The following is a 19,495-nucleotide window of genomic DNA, read 5'->3' on the forward strand; positions in this document are numbered from 1 at the left end:
ACCAGAGTAGCGCCAGTATTGAATCCCGGCGCTGTCACTTAGCAGCCGCCGGGCTCCGCCTCGGTCGGGGGGGTGGGGGTGGGTCGATCGGTCCCGCCTCTTCTCGATGGATTGGGGCCGGAGCTGCCTCGGGATTGGTCAGGGAAGCCGTCACTTGCCCGGGCGAGTTTTGCTGCCCTCTTCTTGTCACGCCGCCGCCGCTGCCGCCGCCACTCGGGGTTGGGGCGTTTTTTTCGCGCTGCCTCTGCCTTTCTGCTGCTGCCGCCGCTGCCGCCGCTGCCGCTCTTCTTGATGTTCTGAAGCAGAAGGGAGGGGAGCGGTGGCGGCCGCTGGACCTTCTCCCTTTCCCTCTCTCGCTCTTTATCATCTTGGCTTGGCCCCAGGCTTGGGGAGGGGGGAGCGCCTTCTCCGCCATGGCCACCAGCACCACAGGCTCCACGCTGCTGCAGCCGCTCAGCAACGCCATTCGGCTACCCATAGACCAGGTGAGGAGCCCCGGCGCGCGCAGGGAAGCAGCTCCTTTTTTTTTAAAAAAAAAGGGGGAGGGGGGCGAGCCGGTCCGAAGGATGGAGCCCCCCCTCGACCCCTCCCCGCCTCGCCGTCCCATCCCCCTCGCGATTTCCAAGCCTTTCCTGCCTCTCTCTCTCTCTCCCCCCCCCCCGGCTGTCTCACAGTTGCATCCCAGGTTGCACCCATCCCGAAGTTAGCAACCTTGCTAAATTCATCGACGGGTATCGGTGTGCTGGTTGCAAAGCTCATCCTTTTCTGGGCCGAACTGTGCACGGAGGTCTGGCGTGGTGTATGGATGAGGAGGTCGCGATTTATGGGCGCATTCGTCCTTTTGTACGTGGAGTCATCATGTTCCCAGGGTGTGTGTATCTGGGCTTGCTTGCCTTACCGTTCGACCCTTTCCCCGTGATTAAAGAGATGTCATGGCTAACCTGGCTTGTTTGCTCAGGTGCGGAGCAAACGTGGAAGTTAAAATAGCCTACTTCAGTCTTTGAAGACAGGTAATCGGAACAGATTTTAAAACTGGATCCTTGGAACCCAAAGTCTCGACTTTGTGTTTTTAGTGGTGAGAAATCCAGGCTCCTTTAAAACCTGTGATAAGATTCCTTCCTGTTGATCATCCTCTTGAGGGTTAGGATTTCATAGGTATCAGTTTGGCCTTAAGTAATTGTGGCACTTTTCATTGCCCGGCTGCGTGGGAAAGATTGGGATGCTAGATACTTGCAGAGCTTTTAACAATTTGCGGTTAATAAATGGACAAGGTTGTATGAATAGCGCATACTTACTGTGTAGCTTTAAATGACTGTAATGTATTCTGATGTTTACAGAGAATAGGAAAAGATGCAAATGCTAGGTGGCTGTGAAGTTGATAAATGTTACAAGTTAGCTATCTCCCAGAAACAGGCACACAAATCAAATTTCTACCTGTTCCGGATGATTAAAATTCACAGCAAAATTAGTATGCATTTTAATTGCATTTATGTGTACTGAAAGTGGTACATTTTGTCACACAGTGAGAAACGATAGCTGTGAAAATCTTAACAGTTTTAAACTACTTTAGGTTTTCCATTGTATTAAAAAATGTTTACAGGGAGCCAATATGGATGTGATCTTACTAAGGAAAATTAAATAGAAAATTATCTTTCTTTTCATCCCAAACTGTTTCTGATAACAAGTATTTACCAATATAAAGAACATTTTAAAGAAAGCCATTGACATTGAAGAACAAGAAAAGGAACGTGTAGGGAAATAACGCAATTTGTGGCAATATTTTCTGAGTAGTATTTATATGATTAAAGCAAAATTCCTATAATGTGATTTGAATAAAGTGGGACTGAATCACTTTTACATTCAGCTGCCATTTTATTTACAAGTAAATAGCTAGATCACTGGCTTCTTACAAAAAAATATTTTTGAAAGAATGAAATCCCCAGGATATGACTTGGGGGGAAAAATCACACTGTGTATACATAAGGGAATGTTTGTGATAGTAGCAAATATCTTTAGCTTGGGTGTAGGAAGAGGGTGGAGATTCATTCTCTGAACTTGTGGGTTGGTTTCCCACAAGGGAATGTTGCTGAGGGATGCTGTGAAATATTAGGATGTTTAAATCCCATTATTTCATTGGAAAGTAGTTTTACAAAGATCAGGGGAGCCACAAACTCCTTAGCTTGGATGGATGTTATGCATTGTATGTTTTTTTTAATATTGAAAAAGTTTGAGCAACTTTTTTCCTGCACGCTTAACTTGAGTTAGGTTGCATTTGCATAGTTTAGATTTTCAGACAATAGGCTATGTCTTGTGAAAAACATTTCATACTTTACAGGAACATTCAGTGTGAGTGTATTAGCATTTTATCCCTAATATCAGTATGGATGTTACTAATATTTGTCTGCTGAGCGTTCAGGGAGTATATATTATTCATACACCTATCTTATTGCTATTTCTTATAACAAAGCAGTTGTGGAAAATAAAATTTTCAGTAGTAAAGATTGAGCTTGTAATTTGTTGCAGAAATACTACCGTTCAAAAAGCCGTTTACAGTAGGACCAACAGATCAGGTTTGCAAACATTTGGATAACCACTAGATGGCAGGTGGGAGGTAGAATTTTTGTATCTCTTTGCTACCATCTACTGCTCCTCATCTAGATTTTTGCTGCCTAGATCAGGGGTCCCCAATCTATGGTCTGCGGCCCAGTACTGGACCTTGGCCTCTTGGCCACCAGGCCATGGGAATAGCTGGCGAGCCTCCCCCCACTCATAGTGCCGCTATGTGGGCGCTAGCAGCCCCATTTGCACATGCATGGTGCTAGCACCGCCATCAGCATCACGCGGGCGCTAGTGGCCTGTTTGTGCCTGCATGCAGGTGCCAGCACGCTGCTACGGGTGCATGCAACCTATTTGTGTGGGCACTCACTCCAGCACTGTTGCTGTTTGCTCACCCATTTGTGCATGCATGCGTGGGCTGCGTGCGTGCACATTTCCCTGCTCCTCCCTTTCTTTCCATGCCGCCAAGCCGGAAAGGTTGGGGAGCTCTGGCCTAGATCCAGTAGCCCTGCTTATGCAGTATTTTCTGTCAATATTGTTGGATAGAATTAAATTTTGTGATAAATATATTAAAATACTTTCTAAAATTTTCTTATGGTGGACCGATGTATGATAATTCTTCGTCTCCAATGACTGTTGAAATATAATTAACAGTTATGATGATACTGAGTGCAATATTTAAACTGTCCAAAATAGATAGCTTTATTTACTGTCCAAGAACTTGTTTAAAACTTTCATTAGAAGAAGTCTCAGCAAGTCTTGAGTTAAATCTACATTTGTGACACTTCTCTGCATAAAACGCACCTGATGTGCATTTCCACATGTCACTATAAATAGAATTTTCTTAGGGCTATTTTTCAAATGTTATTTATTTATTTATATCCATTTGTACATTTTCATGTACTGAATCCTTTAACTCCAATACATCATTTTATTGGTATCCTTGGCTATCTTTGGGGCCATTTTTAATAGGCAATTGGGCAATAGCATCCCTTGTTCCTGATTTTGCATGCATATGGTTTGTTATTTCTTCATTTCCTAAACTTGTTATCTTGAATTCCTACTTCCTTTATATCTTTATTTCTCCATTGTTTTAAGCAGCAGCAGCAACAACAAGGTAAAGATTTAAAGGACAAATAATTTTATTGTAACTTAAGCTGTCTCTTCCATTAACTGATTTTGGGGAATAGTTACTCATGCTGAAAACCAATTATGAACAGCTAATAAAGATTTATATTGCCATGATTAAGATGGCAGTGGTCTATAGTTAGTAATAACTGAGGGGATATGGCATTGATTGAATTATTTTCATTTTGAAGCTGCAAAGAGTGAATCAAAATCAAAGAGTAGATGGAATGACTTGCAGTGCTGAAAAGAGGGCAGTCCAGAAAGATATTAATCATTTTCGGGGTGGCACTGAGAAGAATGAGTAGTGATGTCTTACTTTTATCTTTGATATAAAGCTCAGTGATTTTCTTCTCCATTTGCTAAAAAAAAGTTCTCCAGTTCACTTGAAGTGTACTTCTCCTTTTTGCAATTTGTTTGATATCTAAAATTGCAATGAAGGGCTTGTCTCTGACTTTAAAATAGAAGTTGAACATCTGGTTTGATTCTTTTTTTCTGGTTTGAAGGATGTACAGTATGCTAAGCATACTTTGTCATTTTGGGCAACAAAATAAGCTTAGCATTCATATGTTAACTTTATATTATACAGTACTGTATCAGTATTATAATTCAAGTTCTTTGTTAGGCTAAAAATTATCTTACAAGTTAAATCAAATTTTGCTTAGGTTATAGAATTGTCACTACTTTGATGGTCTACATTGGAAAAGGTGCAGTTTTATTACCTTTGGATTTACTGGCAGATTTTAATCCTGATGGCCACAGCTTCTGGTCAACCTGCAGAATTAAGTTTTGGAACATTATATTTTGATTGCACAAGCTTTTTCTACTGGACTGTGGTTAGAGGGAGAGATTACCTGTTTGACACCGTGGTTTGTTTGCCTTATGGTATTCTATAGGGCTATTTTTTTCTCCTCTATTTTGTATCCCCAAACTTTTTTGACATATTTAATATTTTGAGTGTATGTTGTGGGTACATTAAGAAAAAGTTGCTGTAGTATGTTTTCCCATTTGCAGAATCCTTATAAACCTGTGCAGGTTTTTAAGATTACAGGAGAAGCAGGCATGTGGGGAAAAAAGATGTTAACTTAAATTGCTCACACATAATGGGACATGTTTGGAGTTCAGGTTAGTTGCTTACTCTTATTACTTTCTGAAAAAGTGCCAAGTTGCATCTTTTTAATGTATCCTCTAAATGGTTATTGGTTTAATGTTTTTTAATATATTTCATTGCTGTACTATGTGACTATTTTGAATTGAATACATTGTTTTAACAGTACTCAGAAAAGTGATATAGAATTATTTTCATTATATAAAATAAATCTGAAAGAAAGGTGGGAAATTAAGAAAGCATCTTAACTGAGCAAGAAATTCTGAAACTGCAGTGCCACATGAGAAAGACAAGAAAGCACAGAATCGTGTGAGTGATTAACTTTTTTAAAGATAAAATATACTTTGGAGTGCTATCTTAATTAAAGTTCTATTTCTATTGTAATCTGGCTATAGCAATGGAGAAAGCTTAACTCTTCATTAAGAATATGCTTATTAGTGATTTTCTTTATGAAACTGTAGACGACAGAAATAGGCAGAAATAATACAGTGTTTTCTCCATTCTTGCTGAAGTGTGTTCAAAAGGCAGAGAGTTCATGGACAGACATACAATACATGCTTATCAGTGATACAGTTTTTCAGCATTGTAGATCTATTCCGTTATTATCTTGTTTTTTTCCTTTGTGCTTTCAAATCAGTCTTGACCCTGGGCAAGTTCCTGCATTTTTAATGGCAGTTTTAAAAGTGGTTTGCCATTGCCACCTTCCTAGAGCGAGAGACGCTAACTAGCCCAAAGTCACCAGCAGTTGGTTTTTTTTGCCTAAGGCACAACTCTTATGCACAATTGCTTGGTTTGTAGCCTTATGCCTTAACACTACACTAAACTCTCTCTCTCTTATCATATACTGTAATATGTCTTGTTCAGTGTGTAGACTAATATTATAGATGCAACTCAGTAGGATTTTCCCCCTGAAATATGAAAACAGACATTAAGAATCTAACCTAGTGACCTATGTGCGGTCCAACCTGTTTGATATTAATCGTGAGACATCCCAACTACCTTCAGGGACAATTGGAGAAATTCCAGTTTTTATTATCACCTGTCATGTCTTTGTTGCATGAAGAACTTCTTTGCTCCAAGGGTCAGTAGGTCCATGTTTTTGACTTTGTTTAGTCTGACCCCATGACTGCAGCAAGCAAAAGTATCTTCTGGCATTGCTGTTTTTTTTGTTGCCATAGAAATGGGTTGTTCTGATAGACAAGAGGTTTCCTACAGCTGCTAATCTTGTGGTGGCAGACAGAAGTCATTATTATAGATTCTAGAGATCAGGGCAAGGGCAGTCTAAATCTTCCATCTCAAACTGGGAATAAGTTTTGAATTTAGTTTGTGAAGACAAGAAGAGTTCTAAGTCAAAACTGCCTACAGCAGGGGTGTCAAACTGCCAGCCCGTGGGCTGGATGCGTCAAGTGGAAGCCGTGCCCACCCCATTGCCGGCAATGGCAAAACAGTCCCGATATGTTGTGTGACGTCACGAGTTTGACATGTCTGGCCTAGAGCTATAAAAGTGAGCTACAAGGAATAATCAGATGTAATAGAATCACTTACTGTGGTTTTGGCTGTAGGGAATAAATATATTCACTCTAAGAAAAGGATTACGTTATTTACACTAAAATGAGCAGGTATAAAAAGAATTATTAGCTTCACTGTAAAGGAATGCTTAATAATAAGCATTCCTTTTATAATGTATACACAACATAGGCTACCATATAAATTTGATATTGTTTCATTTTGCGTTGAAGCAAATTACATGAAACATATACTTTCATTTCCTATGAAGGTAAATACTCTCCTATTCTCTGCTCATATAGCAGCTTTACCCTTCACCTGCTATAGCACTAATGGCACACCAGAAGAAAATGTGTGAGAAATGGGCAAATTTTAGCAATAACGTTTTAGTATAATAAGGCTAATTTGCAGTGTTTATTAGCCGGAGCAATTTAACATGATTCCTAGTTAACTTGTGAATGTCGTCAGCCTTTTGAATCGGCATGGTTAATATTGCAGAAATAATCTGCTTAGACGTTTCTGTTACAAACTGGGTTCTTTCTGATTTAAATAATAGTAATACAGGATTACTCTAAGGTCTAATACTAATAGAATATATGAGAACACCGCTTTGTCCTTTGACTGAGATTATTGCTCAAACTTATACCAAGAATCTGGTCAACTAACAATCAGCACTAAATTGGTATAAGATAGGGTTAACGGAATTCAAAGGGGACTGGACTTGTACTGTTTGTGGGAACCTAATGATTCTAGGCTGAGTCCTCTCTTGGCTCTGCCTTCTCTTCTCCTACATGCTAATTGCCAAGTACCCAAACTTTGATAACCTGATCATGGGGAGGCTGCAACAGTTGTACAAAATGAGAACCAGTTATAAATCCTTTTCTTAGTGCTGTTGTAACTTTAAATGGTCACTAAACAAATGGTGGTAAGTCAATAACTACCCGTGTTTCCCTGAAAATAAGACCGGGTCTTGTTATTATTGCCTCCAAAAGAGGTACAATGTCTTCTTTTGGGGGGATGTTTTACTCACCTCTGGCACCGACAGCCCAGCCCAGACGGTCCACTTCTTCTGGGGCCGAAGGAACAGCTTCTTTCTGCAGCTGCATTCTGGCCTGCATTTTGCAGTCAGGCCTTTCTGGAAGGCCTATGCAGCCAAGAACCAAGGTATGAATTTAATCCATAGCTTGGTTCTTGGCTGCACAGGCCTTCCGGCAAGTCCTGTAACTGTGAAATGCAGGCCTGATTGCTGAAGACACTGCAGAAGAAGTGGGCTGGCGAGGAGAGGCCTGGCTGCAAGGTAAGCAGGTGCGGGGTGCGTGGGTCAGCTCCACACGCTCACATTTTATACCTTTAGCTTATAAAAAATCAGTATTTTGTTCACCTTTTGGCTCTTTATTCCAGGGTTTTTTCTTTAAGTTGTTGAACTTGTATTAGGTTTCTTTCACCAAGGATTGAAGGAACCCTTATTTTGCTGCAAAACACATTGACCCATAGGTTCCTAATAGCTGAAAAGCGATTAACAAGCAATTTCTAAAAGTGTTTAGAAAAGAAAGTATACCAAACCAGCGTCTTTAACAGTGCCAGTAGTGGTTGGAGCAAGACAACACGGCTATTTCCTTGCTTCTCAGAGCTCTAAACTCATCAGAGACTGTTTTTTTGTGGACTCCTTTCAGTGAACAACTATATGGAGCACATGTGGGCAATCTCAAGTTCACTCCTTGTCTGGAGAGGAATTACAGAATTAGTATACTTGCTGGTTTTTCCTTCTACAGTGGTTGTCTAAAAGTGGAGGTGTCTTCAGTTTGTGTGTGTGTGTGTGTGTGTGTCTGTCTGTCTGTCTGTCTGTCTGTCTGTCTGTCTGTGTGTATCACCTGTATATGAATTTCTGAGATTTGTAGGGATTCAATGGCAAAATGCATCTCAGTGTTTTGTGTTTATGTTTCTTCATATTTTCCCCTCCAGGTTTGAAAGGCAGACTTTGAATTAATGTTGGTTTTATATTGTCAACAAACCCCCCCACCATATGGTTTTTAAAACCAACAGCTAAATCAAATGTTATAAATGCTGACTACTAACAAAACTTAGCACTGACAACTTCATTTAAAACATGTTTTTATGTACAAACACAACTCACCATTATATTTCTAATGAAATAGCATCACTAAATTTTAATGGTAGTTTACGTTTTTGTTGTTGTTGAACTGAGGCGTCTCATTTTAGAGAACTCAGAAGGTAGAAATGTATCTCTGTTCCTGCTTCTAGAGTTGGGAGTGTTTAATTTAGGTTATTTGAGTGCTTAAAATGGGTTCTGTTGGGAATGTATAAAAATATGTATTCTACTCCTCTCTCCATATTTTTGAATGAAATATGGATTACAGCAAGCTATGCAAGGTAGGAACAGTTAATTTCATGTTCAAGTTTGCAATGTAGTGTAAAAATATAATTTTTTAAAAGGGGAGAGACAAAGTATTCGAAGATCATTTTTGTAGATGACATATTGAATTTCTGCCTGGTCTAATGCTAGGTTAATACACTTACTTGATTGTGATCTCTGCTTCCTTGGCTTCCATTAAATATAATTACAGCCATTTTTACCCATTCTGTAAGCTAGGCGATTTCACTGCTTATGGCTACAATAGTCCATCTAATTTCTTTATTGATTTTCAGAAATATTCTGATGAGGAAATCATCAAATTCCAGAGCTGCTGGCACTGGGACCAAATTTAAATGAGCCATGATGGCACAGTGATTAGAATACAATATTGCAGGCTACCTCTGCCAACTGCCAGGAGTTTGATCCTGACTGGCTCAAGGTTGACTCAGCCTTCCCTCCTTCCGAGGTTGGTAAAATGAGGACCCAGATTGTTGGTGGCAATGTGCTGAATCTGTAAATCCCTTAGAGAGGGCTTTAAATATGAAAAGTCCAAATGCTATTGCTGTTTAAGTAAGGACAGAATTATCTCCATATTTGCAGGATTCTGTGGAAGAATTTAGCAGGCTCCAAAGTTTATTAAAGTAATTTATGAGTGTATGTGACCATTTCTAAAAAATCTTCCAATAACTATGATTTTTGTAAAAACAAAAAGTATTTTTAAGAATCATAACTTGGGAGGACAGACATGATTTATTCATTTATTTGCTCATTTTCATCTTTGTGATCTGATGGATGCAATTGATTGATTGTCAATCAGCATTAATTGGGTCTAAACAATTAAGTCTTCCGTTGATCTATTTTTTATTGTCTTCAATTTTTCAAAAATTTCTGGTTTTTTTCCAATGTCTCTTTCTATCATGTTATGTGTCCAGAATATTTCAGTTTTAGCTTCATTATTAGTGCTTCCAGAATCTAGTGTTGAGATTTGTTCTTCTTGCTTTTCCTAGGTATTCTTAGTCAATTTTCTATAGCACTGAAATTCAAAGGGACATTTTTTTTCAGCAGATTTGATGGCTTCAGCTTTCACTGACATAGGTTACAACTGGGAAGAGCAGTTACAGAATCTTAGCCTTATGATAGACTTATTTAATTGTGTTTAAAAGTAGCCACTTCCAACATATAAATGGTAGGCTGATTATAGAAATAAATATCCTAAGAAAATACAGTGTATTGTCTAAATTCTTAGGCAGAGATTGGGTACAAATAACTGTGGTATTTTATGCCAGTTGATTAAAACTTAAAGTCATCCAAAGTTTGGCATATGGCAAATTGTCTGAATTGGACGCAATTAGATTTCTTTTGAAAACTGCTTTTTGCTAGAGAGTGTTGCTCTCAGTCCCTTATCTCTCTCAGATCAGCTGTGTGAAGAGAAATAACATTTTTGTCATGTTCCTTTATGACTTGGCAGAGATGGCCTTCAATTTTGCTTGAACAGATCTCCATTGGACACCAAATTTGCATGTTGACATTTTCAGGTGTCAACTGCAATTTTTGATAATATTGGGACTTCAAGATTACTATCTTAATCTATTTAGGGTGTTGGTTTTAGAAACCAAAATACGGTATGTGATATAATTATACAACAAAACGCAATGAAATGCTTTTATTAGAGCGAAATAAACACATGAACAAATTGCTAAGCAAGAACACCTAAATACTGAAGAGTAAGAAAACTGTAAAATAATACGAGGTATTATATATTATTTGCTCAAACAGGAGGAAATTGCATCTTAAAATGAGGGCAAGAAAGCGTGAAATATGCCACCCTAGTCTCTTTAGGATAGTGCCACTTTGAGAACTATGTGATTTTAATCAGTAAATTAATAAAGTGTAGATAACAACAGTTTGACTCACTTTATTCAAAAGTGAGCATTTGTTTTCTGTGGGCAGGGCTGTACTTTCTAATAAAATTATTGTTTGGCATACCAAGAGCAGCAGGTGATAGTTGGAAAGGATGGAATTTCCTTTTTGGAGTGGGAAAGATTATTTTTTTAATACATTTAAAGCTTTCAAAGTGAGAGCTCATCAACCGTGCTGTGTTTTGTTTTCTGCCTTGCCCCAAATCAGCAGAAAGTCGTGCTATTGTTATTTGTGCTTCTGAATGTTGGCAGCATGTTCCTCAAGGACTCCAGAGGCCACAAAAAGGGTTTTAAAGGCTGTACAGGTAACCTTTAAGGACTACAACAGGAGCTGGACTCTCAGAAGCCTTCCAGATGATTGTGAGAATGATGCCTGCCATTGTGGTGCTTTGGAAGCCTCCTTTGGAGGTGGCCTTCTCAGATGGAGGCTCCTGAAGCGCCACAAAAGCAGGCACCATTCTCACGGTCCTTCGGAAGGCAAGAAGGAGATTTTTCCGAACGATTGGGAGAATGTCAGCAGCTGCAGAGAAAGAGTGAGGTTTAGTGGGGCACTTTGTGGGCACTGGTGGGCCTGTAACTGCCTGTGGCCTCCTAGACGGGGAGAAGGCTGGACTGGGATAGCTGTGCATGCACTGGTGGGCCTGGTGTTGTGGAGGAGAGATAGGCGGGTGATGGAAGTTGCAGTAGCACCCTGTGGTTGTAAGGGTGGATGGACTGCAAGCACCTCAGTTCATCATGTGACGGCAGAGATGCTGTGATGGCTGAACAGATAGTCCTCAACCTACAGCAGTTCATTTAGTGACTGTTCAAAGTTACAACAGCACTGGAAAAAAAAGACTTATGACAGTTTTTCACAGTTACGACCTTAGGATCATCATGTGATCAAAATTCAGACGCTTGGCAACTGGTTCATACTTATGACCGTTGCTGTGTCCCAAGGTCATGTGATTCCTTTTTGCGACCTTTAGACAAGCAAAATGAATAGGGAAGCCATATTCATTTAACAGCCAGGCTACTAACTTATCAACTGCTGTGATTCACTTAACAACTGTGCCAAGAAAGTTCATGAAATGGGGCGAAATTCACTTAACAAATGTCTCATTTAGCAACAGAAATGTAGGGCTCAATTGCGGTCATAAGTCAAGGATTACCTGTACTTAGGGCACAGATCCTAAATCTCTTTATTCAGCACTGTTGTCATTTTGAATGGTCTCTGAAACAATGGTCACTAAGTGAGGACTTCCTGTATGAGATTTACCAACCTCTGGTTGACTGTCACACTTTTGAAATGGGTTAATTAAATGTCTTATGAATGGCAGCATCTGGTTTCGATCAATATGTATCTTTAGTCTGCTTCTGCAAGAAATTCTGCAAGGAGAAATTTCTTGTCAGTGAAAACCATTGTAATATTTTGAAATAGTCTCCTTTTCTGTGTTGGGATGATCGCATGTATGGGAAGAAATAGAAGTGGAAAATATTTGGGCAATCCTAGAAATGGTCTTATTGATCCGGTCCTTGGTCTTGTAATTCAAAAGGAGACTGTTATAATTCCACTCTCTCCAGTGTTCCAAGGATTCTGTTCCAGAACTCCACAGCCAATAAAGCAGAGGGATCGGCTTTTCATGTTTATGTAATTAATAGAAAGTGACTCCAAATTCCAGCCCCTGGTGATTTTTTCAAATAGCTCCTTCATGTTCAAGCTTTGCTTTCTCTTCTGAACTTCTTTTCCCTTTCTCTAAACAGAGGCAGCCTTGGGTTGGCACGGCAAATCAAATTATAAAGAGCTAATTCTCATTTTCATAAGAGGTGTAATGCAGTAGCCGTGTTCAGATTTATCAACAGTTGATGCCTGCACTTTTTTCACAAAACAAAATAAATCTTGTCTCTTTTATACTGAAAAAGCTTGAAAAAATAAGCCAGAATCTTGCCACCTTTAATTGCTTATATATATATATATATATATATATATATATATATATATATATATATATATATATATATATATATATATATATATATATATATATATATATATATATATATATATATATATATATATATATATATATATATATCTGAAAGTACAATATTTGGTAAAATTATTATGTTAAATCTTTTATCTTTATTCAAATTAAGATCACTACCAGAGTTCACTGCTACGCTTGCTCTTTGTCTTAACCATTTAACATCTCACTACAAAATAAGTCAGACAAAGTGTAGGAATGAGTTCCAATGCTATTTAATACCAGTGATGGCTTGGTGTGAGATTTATATTCATTCATTCATTCATTCATTCATTCATTCATTCATTCATTCATTCATGTATGTCCTGCCTGATTTCACTTGAATGCATGTTTGGAATGGTGAGCTACTCGTGGAAAGGCAGGATATAAACCTTAACCAATCAATTTTTGAAATAATTCTGAGGTAAGGCCTTCCTAATTTACAAAAGAGTTGGCAATGAAGGGAAGGACATATTTGTAAATAAAGTATTAGTATACCAGAATTATTTTTAAACAGGCCTGCCTATTTCCAAAAATACTCCACTGTGCTGTAAGGAAGCTAGCAGTTTTCTTTATGGCTGGCCACTTGTAGTGTACCAAAAGAGGTATCAGCAGGTATTTTGGCAACCTTAGGCAACCTTTGGGAATTCTAACATTAAATCAAATCCCTTTTTAACAACCCTATTAGGTTGCAATTTTTTTTAATTGTAATCCCATTTATATCCCGCCCTTCTCCGAAGACTCAGGGTGTCTTACAATCTAAGCACAAATCAAATGTGCTTAGCAATAGCCTTCATTCTATGTATATGCCTGCTTATTAGGGCTTTCGCGCCCCCCCCAGCGGCATTATTACAAAGTCAGCTTATTGCCCCCAACAATCTGGGTCCTCATTTTACCTACCTCGGAAGGATGGAAGGCTGAGTCAACCTTGAGCCTGGTGGGATGCAAACCTGCAATAATTGCAGGCAGCTGGTGTTACTTAAGGAGGCATTAGCCCACTGCTCCACCAAGGCTTGGATGTGATTTCAAATTGGATGTGATTTCAAACTCCTGCCAATCTTCCATTTGCTTGTTTGGATCTTGAGTTCCCTCTTTGGTTGGTGTTTGAAAAGTCCACAGGAACAACTGTGGTTGAAAAAATGTTTCTGAATGGATAACTTAGCATCCTCTCCTGTGTCTGGTTTTTCCCCTGTTGCTCCAAACTTGTTCTCTTCTGTAAGATAAAAGAAAATGGTTAAAGATTTCAAGTGTTCCCCTGATTTTGAAACTCAACCTTTAATGATGATGATGATGATGATGATGGCCATTAAAAGAACACTAACATTTCATGTAGCCCTCAACTTACAATCACAATTGAGCCCAAAATTTCTGTTTTGTCTTCTTTTATGAACTTTTTTGCCACAGTTGTTAAGCAAATCACAGCAGTCATTAAGTGAATCATTCAGTTATTAAGCTAATGTGGCTCCCCCCCCCAACTTGGCTTGTTGGAAGCTGGCTGGGAAGGTTACAAATGGTGGTTACATGATCCTGGGACAGCACAAGTGTCATGAATACATGCCAGTTGCCAAGCACCCAAATTTTGATTATGTGACCACGAGGATGCTGCAACAGTTGTTAAGCGTGAAAACTGGTCATGTCACTTTTTTCATTGCCATTTTAAATGTGAGCAGCCACTAAATGAATGGTTGCAAGTCATGGATTACCTGTATCTAGTTGACCTTTGACTCTTTGTCTTACTGGCAGGATTTTTTATTTTATAAAAAAATTGCTTTACTCAACAATATTGTATAGAAAGGCAGGATATTTATTTATTTATTTATTTATTTATTTATTTATTTATTTATTTATTTATTTATTTTTATTTTATTACATGTATATACCGCCCTTTCCCGAAGGACTCAGGGCGGTTTACAGGGTAATTAAAAACCAAGATACAAAAGTTAAAAACAAGTTTTAAAAAAAATTATATTTGTCCCTGTATAAATAAAACCCCAGTTAAAATAAGATTAATCCTCAGCCTGGGCCAGAGAGCTTGAAGAGCCAGGTCTTCAGGTCCCGGCGGAATGAACGGAGGTCGGGGGCAGTCCTCAGCTCCACTGGCAGCTGGTTCCCCCACTGAGAAGGCCCTATCCCTGGGTGTCGTCCGCCGGCAATCTCTTACCGGTGGCACCCTGAGAAGACCCTCCCTGTGGGAGCGCACTGGACGAAGGGAACGTGATGCCGGCAGCAGGTGTTCCCTCAGATATCCCGGACCCAAGCCATTTAGGGCTTTATAGGTCATCACCAGCATATTATAATTATAAATTAAAAAAAATAAAAAAAATGAAAAATCCAGTGTTAAAATATTTTGCAGAGTGTAGTTACCTCATCCTTTAGTGCAACATGAAGATTGCATTTGAAGGCAGGTTCTTTCAAAAGAAATTTAGGGTGGATTTCTTTCGTCACCACCCACCTTTCTTCAAGAGGTGGGAGGGGAAAAAAATCCACCCTGTTTGCCTTAGTAACCATTCACCAGATGGGAAAAGTACATATTTTCCCATAGGTTTGGCCCATTCTTGTTTATACAGCGATTAGGTAGGTATTCATCAAATCTTTACATGGCTATTCGTGTCTGAATCATAGCCTTAACAATGGCCCTTTCTAATGCTAGATAAAAGATGAGGGGGTTCTTCCCTTTGAGAAAAGATACTGTATTCTTGTATTCTTTTTTACAGTGTGATTTATCTCCTTAGATAGAACCGTAACAAAATTGAATCAAATGCTACCCTAATAAGTCCCGCTTTAGTAACTTAAATCTGTTAATGGGAAAAGCATCTGGCATGTGTACTGGCTGAGATTTTGAAGACCATTTTAATTGTTGTAAATTGAAAAACTAAAATAAATCAGCATTCTATACATAACACATACAAGAGTAATGCAGGATGGAGGGTTTTTAATCAATGCTTTTAAAAACTTGGAAACTGTTTATATGTATAAATAAAAAAAATTTTTTAGGTTAGCATGATAATTTCTTTACTTTTACATTGGTAACTGCATTTACAAATAATATGCAAAGTGACTTTACATCTTGTTCCTTGGGGTGTAAAGTACTAACCCCAAACTTTAAGCAGTGAACTGTGTAGATTTCTCACTATCTCCTTGATAAGTATTTAATCTGAATGTTGCTGTTTCTTTTGTAAATGTTTGCATGTATGTGAGAAAATGAGGAAGAGAGGGAACTGGTTTGTTTGAGCCTCTGAAAGGCAGGAGCAGAATCAAGATACCTGTAGTGAATTTCTTAGTTTGATAACACTTTTAAATTGCTGGACCACTGTTTCATCATTATGTTACTTTTTGCCAGTATTTTGCAAAAAAAATGAAGCTACATTTTTTTTAAATTCCATTTATATCCCGCCCTTCTCCGAAGACTCAGGGCGGCTTACAAGTTTAGCAGTAGCCTTCATTCTATGTATATGCCTGCTTATTAGGGCTTTCACACACACCCCAAGCAGCATTATTACAAAGTCAGCTTAATTGCCCCCAACAATCTGGGTCCTCATTTTACCTACCTCGGAAGGATGGAAGGCTGAGTCAACCTTGAGCCTGGTGGGATGCGAACCTGCACTAATTGCAGGCAGCTGGTGTTACTTAAGGAGGCATTAGCCCACTGCTCCACCAAGGCTCATTTAAACCTGATTTGAAAAGTGTCACACAAGAATCGAATTCAATCATTACAGAGTTTAGAATTATATAAAGCATTCTATTAGGCATGTTCAGGTACTCCTCATTTAGTGATTGTCTCATTTAATGACTGTTCATAAGGGTAAAGGTAAAGGTTCCCCCGCACATGCGTGCTAGTCGTTTCCAACTCTAGGGGCCGGTGCTCATCTCCGTTTCAAAGCCGAAGAGCCAGCGCTTGTCCAAGGACGTCTCCGTGGTCATGTGGCCGGCATGACTAGACGCCAAAGGCGCACGGAACGCTGTTACCTTCCCACCGCAGTGGTCCCTATTTTTCTACTTGCATTTTTACGTGCTTTTGAACTGCTAGGTTGGCAGAAGCTGGGACGAGTAACAGGCGCTCACTCTGTTACGCGGCACTAGGGATTCGACCCGCCAAGCTGCCGACCTTCTGACCGACAAGCTCAGCGTCCTAACACACTGAGCCACCACGTCCCTGACTGTTCATAGGATGTAATGAAAAAATAACCTTGCAACCAATCCTTGAATTTACAACCTTTGCAGGTCTGTAAAGCAAAGGAAAGCTGAAGTAGTTTTTTTTTTTAGAATAAACCCAGGTAACTTATCTAGCCATGAACTTTATTGAGAATACTAAATCTCAGGCTAAGCAAACTTTCAGGATGGCTTAGCCTGAGGCTAGTGGCTCTGTGATTCCCCCCCCCCGCCCTTATCAATGTGAATGCAGTATGTGACTTCAGAAGAGAGGGGGACCCTTGAATTCCACAGCCAGATAACTCCCGTCAACAGCATATACAGCCAAGCAGAAACAACCAATACATCTTCTATGCCAGTCTTGGAGATGTCTGTGAACAAAAATGTCTGTCAGCCAAGGCCCCCTGAAACTCTTCACCAACATGCATATAAGGAATGCTATTAAAAAGCAATAGCAGAAAGGACTTCCGGTAGCGCTGCCGCTTCGAATGGCGGCGTTCTGAAGCCGCCCGATCCTGGGAAGCATCAAAACGCCCGGAGGCAGCAAAACCAGCTGTTCCGCGGCACTGGAGCTGCTTCTTCGGGAGAAGAGGGAGAGGCGAGCCTGCCTGGATAGAGGTAGAGCCCCCATACGATCCTCCCAAGTAGTTTGGGGGATAAAAGGGTGAGCTCCCTCGGAGCCCAGGCTTTCTCCGCTCCCAGGACGTCTTCGCTCCAAAAGGAGTGGAACAAGACGCGACAACTGCACCTGCTGCTTAGAGGGGACTGTGAGTATTTTGAAAAGCAGGCAGAGCAAAGCAGGAAGATCTGGATTTTTAAACTGGATCTTAACTTTAACTCAGTTTCATTATCTTCTTCAAGCTTCAAGTGTGAAATGGAGTGAAAATGGCGCTGGAGTGTTTCTCTCCTGTGTGAAGTGACTGTGTTTGAAAAGTGTTATATTTTACTACAAAGCAAGAGATACAATTCGCAATTGACTCTATTCAGTATTGGATTTTGTGTATTTGATTTTGTGTATTTGAAAGCCTGTTCCCTATTCTTCCTATTGAAAGTTAAGAACTCTGGGAGAATTGTTACTTTTTTTTTTCCCTTCCTGAACTTTGATTCTGCTGGGTGACAGAGGAAATTGAAACTTAAGAGATGGCTGCGAAACGTGGGGGAGGGCCCCCGCTTTCTAAGAACGCTATCTCCTCACCTATGCCACAAACTGCAGGGCAGACTTCGATGAAACCTACAGTACAACCACCCTCTCCCCCACCTCCTGCATTTACACTGACAGACATCCAGCAAGTTGTGATGCAGTCAACGCAAGTTCTGCAACAAGAAATAAAGAATCAAAACAACCAGATGAGGGAAGATATAGTGCTTGCACTCCAGGGCTTAGCGGCACAAAATTCCAGATTGCAGGCCAAGATATTATGATCTTAAAGGAGATACCTTCAAAAATTCTTGGAAAAAGGAAAGACTGCCTTTTTGTCTGATGAGCTTAAGAAGCGACAAGTCCAGTTCAGATGGGAAATTCCTATTGGAATTGTGGTAAATTATGCAGGGACCAGATACAGACTGGATACAATCTTAAAAGCAAAAGATTTCTACACTAAGGTCCTGAAAGCAGGTTTACCACCATCTCCCCGAATTAAGAGAACAGAAGCTAGACAAGATGATAAACAATTGAGTGAAGAGGCAATGTTACTGCCCCCTGAGGAGATCCAGAAACCGGAGGCCATAGAGCAGAATTTGATATTAAAGGAAGACCCAAAAAAAACAGAGGATGACAAGAGCTGCACATAAGCGTATGGAAAAGGAACAAAAACAGAAGTCTGCAACTGGTTCAGCTACGCAAGATGCGACTGTTTTAGAGCCCGTGGGACGAGCACGTCCTAAGAGAGCAACAGCTGATCTTCAGGCCATGTTCCAAAGGCTCATGGTCACCAGAGATGGTGAAGTTCCTGACATGGAATGTTAACGGGCTAAATTCACCACAGAAAAGAAAGAAAGTATTTTTTTATTTGAAACAACATAAAAATGACGTTGTTTGTTTACAAGAGACACATATTGCATTAAGAGATCAAAAATATTTGACTAATTCCCGATTGGGAACATATTTTGCATCTTCTGCTCCGGACAAGAAGGCTGGAGTGGTTATTTACTTAAGAAAAGACTTTTCGGCAAGATTGATTGAATCAGATAAGCAAGGGAGATATGTTAGTATTGAATTAATATTACAAGGAAAGAAAGTTCTTCTTATTGGATTATATGCTCCAAATCAACAACAGCAAAAAAATTTAAAATTCTTACACCAAAGGCTAATTGAACTGGATTACAAATCTGTTATTATGATGGGGGATTGGAATGGGGTCTTGGTGCCATCTGAAGACAAGAAGGGGTCTTCTAAAACCCTTTGTAACTCAAAATTGCCTAAAGCCTTTTTTGATTTGAAGGAAGATCTGGAATTAAGAGATGTATGGCGGGAAAGGAATATGAGAGACAGGGATTTTACTTTTTTTTCGGATAGACACAAATCTTTTTCCAGGATTGACTTCATTTTGATTACTACTGACCTTTCCTCCTCGGTTAAGAATGTTAAGATTTTCCCTAGGACAATGTCTGACCATAGTCCTGTTTGGCTGGAGCTCTTTACTGAAGACACTAGTAGGAGATCCTGGAGGCTGAATGAGAACTTATTTACAAATGACTTGTTCTTGCAGAAATGTAGAGAACATATGAAAGAATTTTTTGTCACGAATATGCATAA

At 39.6% G+C, this 19,495-nt stretch overlaps 1 protein-coding gene across 1 annotated transcript in view; it reads left to right on the plus strand.

Moving 5' to 3' along the window:
* Nucleotides 1-282: 282 nt before the first annotated feature.
* The window catches only part of MBOAT2 (membrane bound glycerophospholipid O-acyltransferase 2), a 100,024-nt gene continuing 80,811 nt past the window's right edge, over nucleotides 283-19,495 (plus strand). Inside the window, exon 1 of the mRNA XM_081314094.1 lies at nucleotides 283-485. Coding sequence (XP_081170220.1) covers nucleotides 414-485 — 72 coding nt within the window. The 5' untranslated portion in view covers nucleotides 283-413. The remainder of the gene's footprint in view (nucleotides 486-19,495) is intronic.

Source organism: Vipera berus (assembly GCF_964194415.1).
Source record: "Vipera berus genome assembly, chromosome: 1".
NCBI lineage: Eukaryota > Metazoa > Chordata > Lepidosauria > Squamata > Viperidae > Vipera > Vipera berus.